Source organism: Muntiacus reevesi, chromosome 20, assembly GCF_963930625.1.
Source record: "Muntiacus reevesi chromosome 20, mMunRee1.1, whole genome shotgun sequence".
Lineage (NCBI taxonomy): Eukaryota > Metazoa > Chordata > Mammalia > Artiodactyla > Cervidae > Muntiacus > Muntiacus reevesi.
The window spans coordinates 11,236,712-11,253,842 of NC_089268.1; the positions used below are offsets into that span (position 1 = coordinate 11,236,712).

The 17,131-nt window shown below is 51.1% G+C and overlaps 1 protein-coding gene across 7 annotated transcripts in view; it reads left to right on the forward strand.

Annotated features, from left to right (window-relative positions):
• Window positions 1–17,131, forward strand: part of SCUBE3 (signal peptide, CUB domain and EGF like domain containing 3) — a 33,534-nt gene that overhangs the window by 618 nt on the left and 15,785 nt on the right. For 5 of the 7 annotated variants that reach the window (XM_065912314.1, XM_065912315.1, XM_065912313.1 and 2 more), the window contains exons 2-6: window positions 12,552–12,674; window positions 13,644–13,769; window positions 15,390–15,524; window positions 16,558–16,683; window positions 16,854–16,970. In XM_065912314.1, coding sequence (XP_065768386.1) covers window positions 12,552–12,674; window positions 13,644–13,769; window positions 15,390–15,524; window positions 16,558–16,683; window positions 16,854–16,970 — 627 coding nt within the window. The remainder of the gene's footprint in view (window positions 1–12,551; window positions 12,675–13,643; window positions 13,770–15,389; window positions 15,525–16,557; window positions 16,684–16,853; window positions 16,971–17,131) is intronic. The other 2 variants (XM_065912316.1, XM_065912318.1) reach the window with 1 other exon arrangement.

Genomic DNA, 17,131 nt, shown 5'->3' on the forward strand with positions numbered 1-17,131 from the left:
GGCCGCGGGGCCGCCGAGGCTTCAGGGTCCGAGGGCGGGGGCGCGATTTCCGCGGGGCAGGGCAGGTGCTGGGAAGCGTGCTCCTGTCAGGACCGGGCACCGTGCGCCCACCCTCCTCGGTGGGGGACCTGACCTCTGGGCACCACGCCCCGGGCGAAAGGCTGGAGGAGACAGGGGCAGCACGGATGAGTGAGAAGTTTGGGGAGCCCCATGCGCCTCCAAATGCTGCCCGACTTCACTGCCACCCCAGCATCTTCCAAAGACTTCCTGCCTTCCAAAAGTATGAGAGAGAATCTTCTCTTCTCCCAAACATTGCCAGAAACTTAAGTTTTGGCCTGGAGAGACTGAAAGAATGAAAACTTTTTCAGCCATGCCATACATTTCTTCCGCTTGCCCCCAATTCTCCTCAAAGTTAGACAGAAATTTTGTAGTTGTCTTATCAGAAAAAAATGTTAAGGAAAAATAGGATCTTTTATGGAAAACTAAAAAAAAAAGAAAAGAAAGAAATCAACTTGTCTCCCTCTGGTTGGAAGAGGGCTGAAGAAGTGAAGAAAATTTCTGTGATTCTGGCTCTCGGCAAGAATGTCACATTTCTGCCTCTTTGGGGGAAATCTTTTTCGTCTTGCATGGCTTTCATTTCTTATCATAATATTTATTTATTAAGGCCTCGGGTTTCCAATTCCATTTAAATCCAGGTCAGAATTGCATTAAAATAACAAAGTAAAATTCCAGGCTGGGGAGCTCTGACAGATCCCTCTAGGAATTAGGGAGAGAGAGAGGGAGGCCCTCCCGCCCCCATCTCTGACCCCAGACTCCTTGCCTGGTCAGTCCCAAGGCTGTGCTGGGAGAAACCAGGCTGGTGGGCTACAGTTCTCTTGGGGACAGCCTCCCCTCCCCCTTGACCTCCTGCTGCACCCTTCCCCCATTGAGTCCTCACCCAGGAAGAGATTTATATGGACAAAAAAAAAAAAAATTCCTCCTAGCAAAGCTTCACTCAGGAGGATATGATTCTGCCTATTGTCCTAGGGGCTCCGTGAAGCCGGGCTGGGGTGTGGAGGTGGCTGGGCCAGAAGGGGAAGTTGAACTTGGGAGTTGGGGAAGCCTGAGTCTCTGGCAGTCAGGTTGGGGCATCCTGGAGCCTGAGCACTTGGCTCTTAGGCTGCTCTGTGTCCTGGATGGACTCCTGCTCTGGTAAAAGGAAGGTGCTGTATCATTGCACCCTCTTCTCCCCAAGCACTGCCTCTTCAACTACCCCCTTCCTCCTCGAACCTGTTCTTTAACAGAAACACCAGAGACCCTCTGCTGTCAAACACCAGACCCCATCCCTACCCCTTCCAACCCCAAACTGCCTCTTCCCTGGTCCTGGTTCCACACCGCCCACTACCACCGCCACCCCCGGCCTGGGAGCAGCCCTCCTTCCACTGTGGATTTGCTTGTGTTTTCATAAACAAAGCTGGCTTTTGTAGTGCATGCTGACTTACTCATAGCATGGAATTAGCTTGGGAGTTTAGTCTGAAGGAAGGAACAGATTTCGAGAGACAAGATAAGGGCCTCTTTCAAGTTGGAGCCAGTGTCTGTAGTGGCCTCGTGAGACTGGAGCCAAGACGTGGAGCAAGCAGTATCCTCCGGGGGTTCTTGGGGCAGATAGAGAGTCAGAGAAGGGACAGGTGCCCTCAAACCAAGTCTTTCAAGCCTGGGAGATCAACTATCCTTCAGGGACAGAGGGACATAGAATCTCTCCGGGGCACTTTAGGGCTCCCTCTTTCATTTCATCCTGCTGCTGCTGCCGCTGCCGTGGGAAACACAGACAGAGTGGAGACCCCTGCCCTCAAGGAACTTCCAGACTCTAGTGTTGCCCCCTGCTGAGCTCACACTCAGGCTTCACTTGATCTGTCTGGGCTGCAGTTAGCTTGGCATCTTCCCTCCTTCTGACCCCAGAGTCTAGCTGGGCATAGATTCCAAGCCAGTCACCTTTAACCCTACTGTTCAGGACATTTGTCAACCTGGTCTACTAGAGTAGCCTAACGACAGGTTTGCTGGGTTAGTGGGACATCTTTGGTCCCAGATCTGCATGCTAGTGTTGCAGAAAGGATGGTTAATGAGCGGGCAGGGCAGCCTTACCCATAGGCAGAGCTGTGGCCATCCCTGGCCCTCAAACATACCTCCAAGATCTCACCAGTGCCAGAAGGTGTGCCTTGAATGCCACATGCTTTCAAATGAAGCTCTGGAGGGTCTTTAAAATACAAATAACCTTGGCAAGTATCTTGTCAAGAGTTACTATAGCACTGGGGATATCTGGGCCTCTGTCTCTATTCTTGAGAGATTCACCAGAGGGAGAACCAAAGTGGTGTGGACTGGAGAGGAGGGGAGGGACACAGAAGGGAGCCCTGAGTGTGCAGGTGAACGTGTGTGTGCGTGCGTGCATGCGTGTGAGGTTTACCACGATTACCCACAGGTGACAGTTGGGTGTATGTGTCTGTTGTCACTTCCTTGCTAAGCATGTATACAGATGTTTTAGTGTCTTTGAGAGCTGGTATGGATGAGTGGCTGGGTAAGCTTCTGTGACTAGGAATGAGTGAGCATGAGGGTACATGGTTTTGAGTGTTTTTCAAGTGCCTGTGTATTTTAAAGTAGACAGACTGGATAACCAGGATAATTGTTAACTTAAAAGCATTAATTTGCTTTGCTTTTTTTTTTTTTTTTTTTTTTTTTTTAAGGGGGATGGTGTGCAGCAGTGGTTAAAAAAGACCTAATCCTTGCACGGGGCTCAGGTTACAGCTGAATGAAAAGGTCTCCTGGGGAAGACTTGTCCCCAGGGCGGCAGGGCGCGCCAGCCTGGACATTTAGTTTACCTGGTTGTTTTCTCTCCTCATTAGGGACAGAATTTTGATAAGGTCGTATTTTAGAGCTCCCAGGTAACAGCGTCGCTGGGACTGGGAGCGCGCATCTGGCAGCACACAGTGTCTCCCTGTCTCGGTGCGTCTCTCCGAGTCTCTGTCTGGCTGTAAGTGTGTCTCTCTCTTGCTTCCCCCCACCCCTCTCTTCCTCTTTAATGTGGCTGTTTCCTCTCCTCCCTGCTTCCCTGGGCTCCTGTGGCTGGCTCTTACAGTGAGGGGACTGTTCCTCCTAGCCCCTCCCTCCAAAATACAAAATGAAAACTATAACCGTGTCAGCGGGTGAGGGTGGCCCTGTGGGCCGCTGGCTGTTGCCGTGCCCCAGCCAGGCCACGCGGGGGAGAAAAAGGGAGAGTCAGCCCCTACCCTTGGAGCCTGATCGTCCCTTTAAGCCTGACCCCCACCCCTCATTTTTCCAGAGGGTGGAGAAGGGGGGTGGACTGCTTAGAAATTCCTCAGGAATCCCTTTGACCTCTCTTCTCTCAGTGACATGTCCCCTAGGGGGATGGGGAAAGCTCACAGCCAGGGGAGAACTTTTCCCCTTCCTACCTCTCATCTCCCGAGTCTCTGCTGGGTGGGGTGAGAGAGGGGGGGACAGGAAGACACAGGAGCCAGAATCACTACAGGCAGAGAAAAAGTTATCAGCAACCCCTCAGTGAGATTGTTTCCTGAAACCTTCAGCAATTTGAGAGCATGAGAACCAGTTTGAGATGTGAATAGCTGGGACCTGTTGTAAAAGGAGCCAGCTCTGGGTGTGAGTTTGAGAATGCGTGGTGTGCACTCACTAGGGTGTGTGAGCTTGTGTGTGCATGACCCAGGGGGTGTGTGTGTGTGCGTGTGTGTGCATGTGCGCACAGTGCTCCGGTGAGAGGAAAAAGGAAGCAGGCAATGTGCATTTTGTTTTCATTGGAGAAGTGAAGAAGTGGAATGGCTTGGTCCCGTGCCTTGAACTGGGTGTGGGGGAAGGGAGCAGATGGCTTCAGACCCTCCTGTGAAGACGGAGGTGAAGAGCTGCTGCCTGAATGCACCCCAGGCCCTGCCCCGGGCACGGTCCCCTCGTGTTGGGGTGTGGGCCCCCGTTGACGGCCCATACCCCTAGCACATGACCGCTAATAAGAAAGAGTCCCTGTCAGTGCTGGAAACTGCGGAGCTGCTCTGAGGCTGGCAGTGCCCGCAAGAGGCCCAGACCTGGGGACAGCTTCTTCGGGCTCAGCTATTAGACAGGAGTCTGGAAACAGAGGGACTGCCGATCCTTGCGGGGGGAAGTGATACAGCTGCCAACCCAGAGGTGTTTGAGGGGTGGGGGAGCTGGTTGCCTGTGCTGAGAGGGAACGTGGACCCTCCGCTTGCCCCCTTTGGCCCCTCTGTCACCAGACTGCGCATTCTGTTCGTTTCATGCCCACATACTGCCAGCCCTGCCAGGCAGGGGGTGGGGACTATGGCAGGTACCAGTGGATTTAGGTAAATGCAGAGCCCGGGAATTGGGCCCTTTGAGGAAATAACTGAAATTCTCTTCCTCACTTATATAAAATGGATGAGAGTATTAGTAGAGTCCTTTTCATCTCTGAGATTATGCATCTCTTCAAAATCCTTCTTGCTGGGGGCAGGCGGGGGAAGAAATCCTTCCTGCTGAAGGTAAAAGATACTATAGCAAGCCCCTGTCCTGCGGGGGGCCTCCCCAGGCTCCTTTCCTGAATCTCATGCCATTTTCTCCCTGAGTCCTGCTTCACGGTTCCCTGCCAAGGTTATGTCCTCCGGCCCAGTTTCCTGGGGCCCCATGTACCTGCTAGTTCCTACTGTGTCCTTAAGTGGGGGCATTTCCCCTTGGAAACAGCCCCTGCAGCACAAACGTGCGTTTCTATGTGTGTAAATGTGTGTGTATCCAACAGCATTGAGAAGTAGAGCTGAAATGCTTCTGTTCTGGGAACTGAAGAGTAGCCGGGCCAGGCCCCACGGCCCCAGTCCTGGGTCCCACACCCTGGATTCTCAGTTCCAAGATGAGCCCTCTCTGCACTCCTCCAGCCTACATATCTCCCCTTTTCGGGCCACGGCGCTGCTCTGTAGTTGCCATTGGGTTTGCGTTTTGGCTCTGCAGGTGGACAGATGCCCCTGAAACAGGGTATGATGGCCCTCACTCTTACCTGTGCTTTCCCTGTGGCTGAAACCAGGGCCCTAGAGAACTGTGGGGTTTGGGTTTCAGAGCCCCAGGCCAGGGGCTGTCTGCATCTGGTCAGCGATGGCAACAAGCTGAGGACAGACCTGGGCGGGAGCTGCTGGGCTGGCGAGGAGATCCAAAATAAGGAAACAGATCTGAGGGGTCCCTGGAAGAAGGTGGAGTGTCAGGATATGTGGGCTTGGGGGGGAGAAGGAAGAAGCGGGGTGCTTAAAGCGTAGACCCTGGAGAGCAGGTTTACAGAGAGGACGTTTTTACAAGTTTCTAATTATATTTATTTGGAGTTTTCCTCTGGCGGTTTGAAGCTGTTAACAGCAGGAACCTGTATCCCTGGTGTTTGTTTTTGTTTCTAACCAGCTGCTTGGCCCAGTCTAGTGAGTCCGAGGGCAGGAGACACCTGCCCACGGCCGCGCCGCCCGCCCCTCCTCATGGCAATGCCGTCGGTGCCCACCACGGTGCAGCCAGTGCCCTCCCTGCCCACACCCAGCCCTGCCCTTCTCCTGGCTGCCCCCGTGCCCAAAGCTGGGAAGGACCTGCATGCCTACTGCTGACTTCCCCCTAGGAGCATCCTAGTAATAGTTCCAGGCCATTCCATGGTTCTGGAGTGGATGCTTGCTTCATACTGAACCAAGTGCTGAGCTGGAGTGGGTGGTGGGGGAGGCCTCAGTGACAGCTAAGGCATGCATCTCTCCCTCGTGTTTATAAAAGGCAGTGTGCAGTGAGACAACACCAGACTGGGGGCCAGAAAACTGGGGTTTTCTGACACTGGCTGTTTTCTCTTCCCCAAGATATCATCTCTGGGCTTGTTTCTCATCTAGTCAGTGACAGACAGGACTGTTTGAGGATCACATGAAATGACCTAAGTGAAAGGCCTTTACCGGAATTAAACATCATCTGACATCATCGTTTATCTTGTTATTTTCCACATCAATTTGGAGAGATAAGACTGATCATCACGAAACAGGGACTCTGCCCGCTGCTTGACTCCCTCTCCAGTGTTCTGTTCTTTCCTCTCCACTCCCACTCCCCTTCACTCTACCCATCCTCTAAAGACCTCTGACTCAGGGTGGTGGGCTTAGCCCACACTGTAAGAGAGAAAATTCTTGTCCATTTTGGGGCATATTCAAATAAGCAAGGAGCTGGGCTGGGGATCAGGTAGGACCTGTCAGGCTCAGCCCTGCACCTCTCCAGTTGCCAAACACCAACTGCTTTTCCTGGCTCTTCAGTTGAGCAGGCTAAGCTTGGATAAGAGGGAAGTGTACTTTTTAAAAAGAAGAAAGTGCTCTGTCCTCTCTGCCCGTGGGGTCATCTGTGTGGTTTCTGGGCTGTTTCCAGGCCTCCTCACCCCTGCCTGGACTTTGTCCAGGCTGAGGATGGGCCCAGAATCCAGCTGCGGTCACATCCCAGTTCCAAATTGGGAAGACGGCCTGATAAGCCAGAGCTGGAGAGCCAGGCTTGCCCAGATTCCCTAGCTGATCTAGAGGTGGAGCAGATGTGCACACGTCGCAGGTTAGGGTACCATGGGCGATACCTGGGCTCATTCTACTCTGAATGTTGCTTGGGCGTGGAGGCAACATGGAGGAGAGGGTAAGAGAACTAACAGGGAGTGGCAATGGAACCGTGGCCCCTGGCACCCTGTCATCGGGTATTAGCACAGAGGCTAGGGAATGTCCATCTAACTAGGATGCACTGAAGAGATGTTTGAGAAGCCCCAGGTAACATCTGAAAACCCTGAGGTCCTGTGAATTCTGCAGGATTCCCCAGAAATCCTATCTTAAATTTGCCGGTCCCGAGCTCTTCTTACCTCAGCACAGCCAAATAGATGCCTTTAAGTGGGTATCTTCCCTTCTCTGAGTTTCCTGTCTTCCTACCCTTAACTTAGGACTAAATTCCTTGGGATTGTCTTCTACCCAGAACAGCTGTAGGGTTGCAGAAGAGTAAAGAAATGAGTTTTTTCTCTACAGAAACAGAAAAGATGCTAAAATATAGACCTCAGTCACTCACCCACAACCCATTCTTCTATCCATCCATCTACATATCTATTTAGCAAATATTTACTAAGTGCTTTCAATATATTAGTCTGTCTTGTTCACTGCTGAACGCCCAGCACCTAGCACGGTGCTTGGCATGTTGCAAATGCTGTTTGTTGAACTGTTGCATGAATATGCTCAGCTCTGTTCTAGCTGCAGTACAGGTTTCAGAGATTCAGAAGCCATGGCCTCAGGGAGCTCACTACTTCCTTTGGAAGATAATACACAGAAACCAAAAGTTAAATAATGGTATATGGAGCATATAAGAGGTATCTGTACAAGACCGTGACTGGTCAGATGAGAGAAGCTGACAGTAAAATCTCCGGAGTGAAGAGAAAGGATAAACTAGAGAAGGCTACCACAGTCAAAGGCAGCTTCCCAGCAGGGGCACCTGCACTGGTCCTCAGTGATGGGTGAGGTTCGAAGGCATCTCAGGAGAGGAAAACAGAGGGATGCGGCAGACCCGGCACACATCTTGGGCCGTCCTGGCTGGGCAGGAAGGATGCCACAGCCATGTGAGCACATGAGGGCATCAAGCAAGCTGCTCTGGACTTTCTCACTGGGCCCAGCAAATGTGTCCACAACTGCCCCCAGCCCCCCTGAGTTTGGTAAGGTAACCACGGTAGTAACCTAAAGGTGGAGTAGACTCTACCTACAGGCATCTGCTTATCTGCAGCCTGCATTCCTGCCCATTTCAGTGGTGGTTATTCCAGAGCTGGACCTTGGCAAAATTTTGAAGTAGACAAAGTGTTTCCTTGAGGGGTCTTCCTGCTTGCCTTTTAGGGTACACATCCCCACCCTCAGAAGGGAATCTTAGGGCTGCCCATGTCATAATACTTCATGTTTTCTAGTCTTTTCTAACCTCGTATTCCCTGCCTCATCCCATCCCTCCTCCCTACGTTTATCAGAATTTATGGAATGCTCTGCTAGGTGCTAATGCAAATCCAGAAGAGACGTCGGATGGTACAGGGAGAAGCTGCTGCCGTGACAGACCTGTGCGTTCGTGCCGGGAGAGGGTGGCAGGGAGGTCTTGGCTCTGTGGTGTCTCTGCAGCCGCCACTCTCCCCTAATTCATCGTGTGAGCCAGCCCGGTGCCTGAAGCTGGGGTAAGGGCACCAAAGAAGTGCCTTCACAAAGGGCTGTGGAGGGTAGCTTTGTGCTTCCCAACTGGCCTCTCACCCACTTCGCCCTGCTCCTGAACCAGCACAGGCGGAGCAGACAGTGACGCAGATGCCCCCAAGGATGTGCCTCCCCAGATTCCCTGTGCTATCACATGTGCCCCTGGGGCTGCATCTCCCCACACCAGGCCTCTAATGGGGCTTTGATAAGGGGACTGGGGGAGAGGACAGGGATTCAGAAAGGATACTGTGGGGAAGGCTGGAGAGAAGGAATAAAAATAACAAGCCTTTACTGAGCACTTACTGTATGCCTGGACTGCAGTACTAAGTACTTGCCAGGTATTAACTCATTTGATGTTCCTGGTGGCCCCATGACCAGGTGCTATATCATTATTCCCATCTACAGAGGAAGGAGCAGGTAAGCTCAGAGGCTGGCCCAGGACCACACAGACATGCATGCAGCTGGCATCTGAACAGACACAGCCTCACTCCAGAACCCCTTTTCTCAAATACTCTGTCGTGTTGTTGTCCCTGGTCTCTTGCCGGCTTGGGCAAATAGTCTATCACATTATCTGAGTTGAGAAAGGAAGACAGACAACAGTCCAGCCTCACCCTGGAGATCTCGATGCAACTGGTCTAAGAGTGACCACATTTTTAAAAGGGGAACCCCAGGGTGCAGCCACTGGTCTAAACCAATCCCCACCCAACAGCACCCCCTGGTTTGTCAGGCCAGCTCATAAACCCCTGCACCCTGAGAGAATGAACTAAGATGAGACTGTGCCCATGCATGCTGAAGGGATCCCTGCAGGACAGGTTGTGAGTGGGCAGAATGGGGGAGGGAGGGGAGGGAGCATTGAAAGAATGGGCTGGCAAATGGAGACACTGGATATGATTTGGGGCTCTATTTCTGAACTCTGTTTTAGGATTGTTCTGCTGCAAAAGATTCCTTCCAAATAGTTGAAGGGTCCCTTCCTCAGTCAGTAACATCAAGTGAGGAGAAGTGAACATGCCACACGAGATGACTTGAAAGCGTTAGCAGAGCAAGTCAGTAATAGCTGCAATGAGCTGAGGCAAACCCAGTCTCCTCAGACTGGGGACTCACTGAGAACAGGGCTTACTAGGAAGAGCTTTTGGGAAGACAATTTTTGAGCTGGGTTTGGAAAGTTGGGAACAATGCATCTACAAGAAAAAAGAAAGGACTGCATCTCAAATGCAAAAAATGAGAAGTGCAAATGTGTGGAAAGGGATTGAAGGGTTTGGTGTTGCAGAGGGCAAGTATCATGTGCCGAGAATGGGTGGGGGTGGGTTAGATGGCAGGAAAAGCCCAACTGCCCGAAGGGTCTAAAGGCTCGTCCAGGAGGCCCGGGTTTGCTGCAGTCAGCCAGGATCCACTCTAGTACCTGCAAGCACTGAGTCAGCAGCAGAGGAGACAACCAGGAGCAGATGTGGACTGTTGTAAAGCCCCAGATGATTCAGAGACAGGCGAATATCTCTACGATGGCCCCAGAGGAGGAGCTTCCTGATGAGTTTCCAAGGTGCCCTGCTGGCTGCTGGGGAAGGGATGGAGAAGCACACGAGGGGCTCAAAGCAGGGTAACAGGATGGTTATCAGTCACTGGGATTGCCCTGTGTTCTGCTCCTGCCTCTGAGACTCACAAGGGTTACCAGAGTAGAGAGGGGACCTGACAAGAACATCTCAAACTTTGGATTCCAAGATTGGAATTAGTTGTTAAAAGATATTTTCTCCACTGTGGGGGCACATGCAAATAAATGTGGGGAAAGAGAATAAGGACTTGGACCTCAGAGTGCCTTGTCTTTCTTCATGCATCTAACTACACTTGAAATTTCCTTTCCCCTCTAACACTTACCCAGCTTCCAAAACTCAAACTTGAGTCCCACTCCAAAGAGGTTTTTTGGCCTACTTAGGCCCAGGGTATTTCTCATTCAGAACTCTTAGAGATGAATAAGGTTCCAATAGAACCTCCTGTGCTGTTGGAAACGTTCCATACCTGTGCTGTCCACTATGGTAGCCTTTAGCCACATATAGCTATTGAGCATTTAGCCTGGGACCGAACTTTAAATTAATTTAGATTTAAAATACCCCCAGTGTACCTAGTGGCTACTATCTGAGACAGCATAGTCTTAGAGCATCTATTGTCTGAACCAATGATTTTAAACTTATCATCTCAAGCTTCCATGTATTAGGAACCTAATATTTACTAAATACTTTATTAGGTACTTTACACAAATTATCTCATCAACTGTTCACAGCCTCTCATGATAAGGCAGCCCTACATTAAAGATGAAGAAATAAGAGAATCGGAAAACCCTCCCTATTGAGTGGCAGGGCTGAATTTGAATTTGGGACTGAACTAATTCCAGAACTTAGGCTCTTTCTACAATAGGGTGTTTCTTAGTACCACTTTCTCTTCATCAGTTGGACAGACTGATTCTCCATGCAGCCTCTTACTGTCTAAAGAGGTCCCTCTTGCCCTCTCCCATGAACTGGAATTCTGTGCCCCCCTCCTCTCCATCCATTCACTTTGGGGTAACTTCCTAGGGTGGACCAGCAGGCAGACACCATCACTGCAGAGCCTGAAGGAGGTAAAGAATAAATAAATGTGAATTACAGCAATTAAATCACTGGGCGTGGTGGGCTGTGCAGAGGGGTCAAAGAGAGTTGGAGGGTAGAGTGCAGAACTGAACAGAAGCCCAAAAGACTTGAGGCAGGTGTTTGAGAGCACTCTTCCAAATTTCAGTTCTCTTCTTAGCCCTAGGAAGCCTCAGTCCTGCCCCTGAAGTACTTGAAATAAAAGATAACAGGTAACTGTTTCAAGCTAGGACTCATGGGTGTCTATACATTGGAGCAATTGCTGGTCCATTCATTCATTCAGTAAAAAATATATCAAGCACCTTAAGGATTTAGATTCAGTAGGTCAGCAATTGAGCCTTAGAACCTGCATTTTAACAAAAGCTAAGCTATTCTGTGGCCCACAGATCACACTTGGAAGTTATGATCATTTTCTGCAAGTAAAAGAAAAAAAAAATTTTTCTTGCAGATTGCTACACTATCCTGGGTTTTCCTAGTTCACAGCTGGAAGTGGTCTCTTCCTCTTCTGATCTTCTCTATAGTGGAGATTCTCAAGCCTGGCTGCATATTAGACTCACCTAGGTAGCTTTAGAAGCCTACTGATGACCACGTTTCAGCCCAGACCAGCTGACCAGCATTTCTGGGGGTGGCGCTTGGGCATCTCCTAGGAGAGTTGACTCTGATGTGCAGCCCCTTTCCTTATTCTAATGCCCTCGTGGCACTCAAACATATCCTGCTTCGTGTTACTCATGTGTTTCTCGTCTTGGCTGGGCTGACTCATCTCTGAACCGCCACAGCCTTTAGTTATAAAGCATTTTGGCTGAAACATTTCCCCCTATTTCAGTTCAGCTTTATGGGCATCATAACATTGCCCCAGAAGCTGCAGTCTTTTGCCTAAAGGTGATAAATTATTCTCTCTCCTGTGTCCTTTCTGAACATCGTCCAGGTCTTGGGTGGCCCCTTCTTCAGCGTAGCTCTGTGAGTAGCACCTCGTGTCAGAGCGAGGTGCACCTGGGGTTAGATGAAAGCACTCAGGGTGGCGGGATGGATAGGCCTGGATGAGTCAGCTAGAGAGCTGCAAAGACTGCACTTATCAGGCTTTGAGTTGCTGGTGCCAGCCCCTGCCAGCTCCTAGTCCCTCCGCTGTTGACAGCACAGGGGCCTCGGCAAATCTTCCGGGATGGAGCTTCTTTCCTTTAAAGATTCTTGGCGCCATGGTGGGCAAGTGGGAGCAGGCCTGGTCTCAAACAACTGTGAGGCAGAGGAAGATTCCTCAGATGCCCCGTCTCCCTTTCCTCCTCCTTTAATTACCAGCAGTCACTTGGACACTGCCACTTGCCCAGAGGCCACTGTCCTCATGCCTTTCTCTGCCCCTCCCTCTAAGCCTGCTTCTCAGAAAGGTAAACTAATTCACCCTAGGTTGAAATTTCTAATCAAGTTAAGTGTGCTACCTACCCAGTCCAAGGGTCTTTTGTTTGTTTTTAAACCAAAGAGGAGTGTTTCAAATGATGGAATTTCAGTTGTCATTATGGATTAAGTATTTTTGAGGGGAGTGGGGGTTCTTTCTGAATTCCTGAAATTACAGGGTCAGCCCACTCTGAAATCAGAGAGGTGTGGGAGGCCACCTGCTTCTGGAGGGGTTGCTGTCTATTGTAGAGGAGAGGGGATTTTGCCCCGAGGAACCACCTTCAAGACACCCCTTGGGAGGCACTGAGAGGGTCTCACGTGTCCCTTCTGCCCCTGCCAGATGTGGACGAGTGTGTGGAAGGGACCGACAACTGCCACATCGACGCCATCTGCCAGAACACCCCACGGTCGTACAAGTGCATCTGCAAGTCTGGCTACACAGGGGATGGTAAACACTGCAAAGGTGAGGCTGGGAGGGAGAAGGGGGAGAAGGGGGAGCTGCCAGAGGGGGAAGCCATGCCCCCGCTCTCAGTTGGCCACGCTGTGCATGGAGCCCTGCACTCCTTGCTGGCGTGGGGATGGGGCTAGAGGAAAGCAGCTCCTTCCCAGAGAGGGTATCGTTTTCTAATTTGCACAAAGACACCATATATACAGGCTCAGGCCCGGGTGGGGACAGTTCACAGCCATACAACCTGACTGGGTGAGGGGATCAGGATCACAGGACTAAGGCCTCAGGTTCCCTGCTATTGGAACCTCTGTCTTTAGACCCTTACGCCATGCCCAAAGAGAATGAGAACAGACAATTTACCCTAGGGCAAGTTCATACTATAAACAAACACATCTCCTCATAATTAAAGCAATGCAAATTAAAGCAGTCTTGAGATGTTATTTTAAATTTATGACCTTCTGTGTTGGTTAAGACTTCAATAGACAAGGTATACTCATTAATTCCTGGTGACATTATAAATTGAAAAGTGATTTTGTCATACCTAGCAGGAATCTTGAAGTCATTTATACCCTCCAACCCAGGAGTTTCATATTTAGGAACTTATTCAAAGGAAATTCAAAGAAACAATATATAAGAGATGTTTTTCATGCATTTATGAGAGCAAAATAAATGGAAGGAATCTAACAATAGAAAAAAGGGATTAATAAGTTATGATGTAGCAACATAATGGAATATTTTGCAACCATGTCCAGTGATAATTGAAAAGATCTGATGGAAATGTAAAAATGTTTATGACTGAAGTTTAGATGAAAATAGCTAAATGCAAAATAGTTTGTAGGCTATGAAAGTAACTATGGAAACAGAGATACATACAAGCACACACACACACACACACACAGAGGTTTTATATTTTTTAAAAAAACACCATAAATCTGAGCCCAGGGCACGCAGGTGGGTCCAGCTGCCTCAACTATTTGCCCACAGATGTGGATGAGTGTGAACGGGAGGATAATGCAGGTTGTGTGCACGACTGTGTCAACATCCCTGGCAATTACCGATGCACCTGCTATGACGGATTCCACCTGGCACATGACGGACACAACTGTCTGGGTGAGCGAGGGTTGAAGGGATGTGGGCAGGGGATGTCTTGTGGAGAAGGATATGTTTTCAGCATTTCCCATTCTCAGGCACTAGAGGAAAAGTAAACAAAAAGCTGCATTCCCACAAAATAGAAAACAAGGTCAGCCTCCCCTTTGAGACAAGATGCTGAGGATGAAAAAATCCTTCTGAATGAAAAACATTAAAGAGATGCTGCTCGAAAGTGTTCTCAGGGGAAGGGCCAGGAGATGACAATAGTGGGCTTAGTCACAGTGGGTGGAGCATGGTGGGAAGGTGGTTTGGCTCCAGACAGATCCTGGCTCTGCTGCTTGCTCGCCATGCAGACTTGGGCAACAGGGGTGGTAATAACCACCCAGAGGGCTGCAGTGTGATGACACAATGTGTGTAAAGAGCTCTGTACCATCCTTAGGACATGCTAAGTGCTCAGAAAACAGGAGGAATGATGATGATGATGATGCTTCCCTAACCTTAGGGTTAGGGTTCAAAGTCTTATTAACCTTTAGCTTTTAGGGGAACCCTGTATAAGTCATCCATGCCCTGGGCCTCAGTTTCTCCACTGCAAATTGTAGGAAAGAACTTGGCTAGAGTCACAAAATCACAAGGTTGGACTAGAAAGGAGCAAACAGAAGGGCGGAATGTAGGACAGGGTCAGATAGGAAGGCAGGGATGGGGAGATGTCAGGGGCGTAGGAGATGGGACACTAACAAGGCAAAGCAGGGACGCCTCCGTGGCTTTTCCTCCCCAGGCGCACTTCTCAGGCAGGAGCCTGCTAGGTCTGGGCCCCTCTGCCCTTGGCCAGAAGAGTGAAGGACAGGGTTTCGGGGCTCAGCAGAGAGAAGGGGAAGAGCAGGCCCTAAGGAGTCAGGTTCCTTTGGAGCTAGATTGGTCCATTTGGGTCCCTCTCCCTGATGCCTCCTGCACCAAGGAAAACAGAGAAGGACTATGAACTTAGGAGGGTAGTAAGGAGCATGAGATGGAGTCAGGGCATTGAAACAGGAGCCCCGGGATGAGCCTGGGGATGGTGATTCGGGGTTGGTAATTAGGGTGTGGCCTGGCAGCTCTTTCCCCATCCCTCTCCGCCAAGCTACCAGACTTTGTTTTGTTAAACCAAAATAGGAGAAAGGCTAGGGAATGTGGCAGCAAGCCCAGGCATGGGAGAAGGGGAGGAAGGACAGGGCCATGGTCCCTCCACAGAAGTGGTCCCTGCCCCACAGTGAGCTGAGGCTCACTACCTTTCCCCACCCGCCCCCTCCAACCTCAGCACCATTGCCAGAGCTCTCCCCGCACACAGAGCCCCGACTCCCTGGCTGCTCATCACAACCAGCTGCTCACAGGTCTTGCCCCTGACCAACCTCCATCCTTGTCTTCATCTCTGCTCCTCTCGCTCTGCCTCCTTTCCTGATCTCCTCTGCCTTCAGACCCAGTTTCAACAGGTGAGGGAAAAAGAGGATGTCTTCCCCTGAATGGGCCATTCTCGCATGTCGCCTCCCCACTAGCTGCCCCCTGAGGGTGGCAGTGGGGTGTGAGAGCTGCCTGGCCTCCGGCTGGGTGCTGGATTTCAGGAGAGGCCCGGCTGCACTGGCAGCCTCACCAGCCACCTGTCCCACGCAGATGTGGACGAGTGTGCCGAGGGCAACGGCGGCTGTCAGCAAAGCTGTGTCAACATGATGGGCAGCTACGAGTGCCACTGCCGGGAGGGCTTCTTCCTCAGCGACAACCAGCACACCTGCATCCAGCGGCCGGAAGGTCAGCCTGTGGCTTGAGGGGGTGGGGGCGCGGCCCCGAACCACCACGCTTCTCTCTCCGTCTGCTCAGGAGCCCTCCCTCAGTACCCCCAGGTTTCCCTCCGCTGCCCCTTTTGTCCCTGAACCAGTCATACCCTAAGGGCTCTGTGGACAGATGCTCTGGCTTAGAGTGAAATCTGGGAGAATTCATTTGGGGCTGGGATTCACGATGGGATTGAGGCTACCCTGGGACATCCTCTGCGTCCAGATCTAAGGTGGGTTTGCTCCTCACTGTAGAGCATTGACCAGAAAGTTCACTTGGGCTTTTCCATAAGATGCTACAGAAAAACCCAAATGAACTTTTTTGCCAAGCCCGATAGATGGCCGAACCTTAAACTGAGGTCACTGGACCGCGCCCGTGCCTTATTCCTTGGGTTGGGCTGGAGCATCAGGTGGGAGTGGTGGGGCATGTGTTTTCTCTTTCTGTGACTCCGCCATCACCCTCCCACCCCTGCCCACCCCCAAGGGCAAAGACTAAGCCTAATTCATCTTTGTATCCCTAAAACCTAATATGCTGCCCTGCTTGTAATAGGAGCTTAATAAATATTTGTTGAATAAAATGCATAATAATGACCTGTGCCGATTACTCCTCACTCACATAATAAATGTTATTTATCTTCTTCCCAGTTTGACTGTAAACTCTGAGAAAAAGAGATCATGTCTTGTATTTTTCTGGGTCCTTTCTAGATCTACCCAGTACAAGCACAATGCTGGGCAACTATTAGACACTATTTTTTAGTTGCTTGAAGGAGAGAGTGATCATGTAGAATTTAGGGGCCTGGATGTATCGTTCAGACTAGCTATGAGCTCTGCTCATTAACACCAGTTTGGTGGCCAGGAAGGGAGCCTGTGAGGGGGAGAGTCAGTCTCCTCTGTGCTGCAGCCTCCGAGAAATTGTCCCAGTTCCTGAGGCCCACGGTTTCCCTTCTAGTTTCTCTTCCTCTAGGGGCCCAGGGGCACAGCACGTTCACCCCCACCCGTCTCTTCCCTTTTAGAAGGAATGAACTGCATGAACAAGAACCACGGCTGTGCTCACATTTGCCGGGAGACACCCAAAGGGGGTATTGCCTGCGAATGCCGCCCTGGCTTCGAGCTCACCAAGAACCAACGGGACTGTAAATGTGAGCTGACTGGGATGGCAGTGGGGGAGGAGGGGCAAGGGGCCTCGGCAGCAGGAGTGGGAAGAGATGGGTGCAGGAGAGGCAGCTGGCTTCGAGGGCCAGTTTCTGCGTTACGGAGAGCCGGGGTGCCCGGGGGCGGCCAGCTGACAGGCCCCCTGCCCTCTCTGCAGTGACGTGCAACTACGGCAACGGTGGCTGCCAGCACACGTGCGACGACACGGAGCAGGGCCCCCGGTGCGGCTGCCACGTCAAGTTCGTGCTCCACGCTGACGGGAAGACGTGCATCGGTGGGTGAGGCTGCAGAGAGCTCAGTGCACTTGCGATGGGGGCTGGGGGAGAGGGAGCACCAAGGCGGGGCTCAGGTGCTGCACTAGGAGCACTAAGGAGCGGGCTGAAGCCCCCAGACGGCGGCAGGTCTAGTGAGTGATGACTCAAGAGTGAAGGGCTC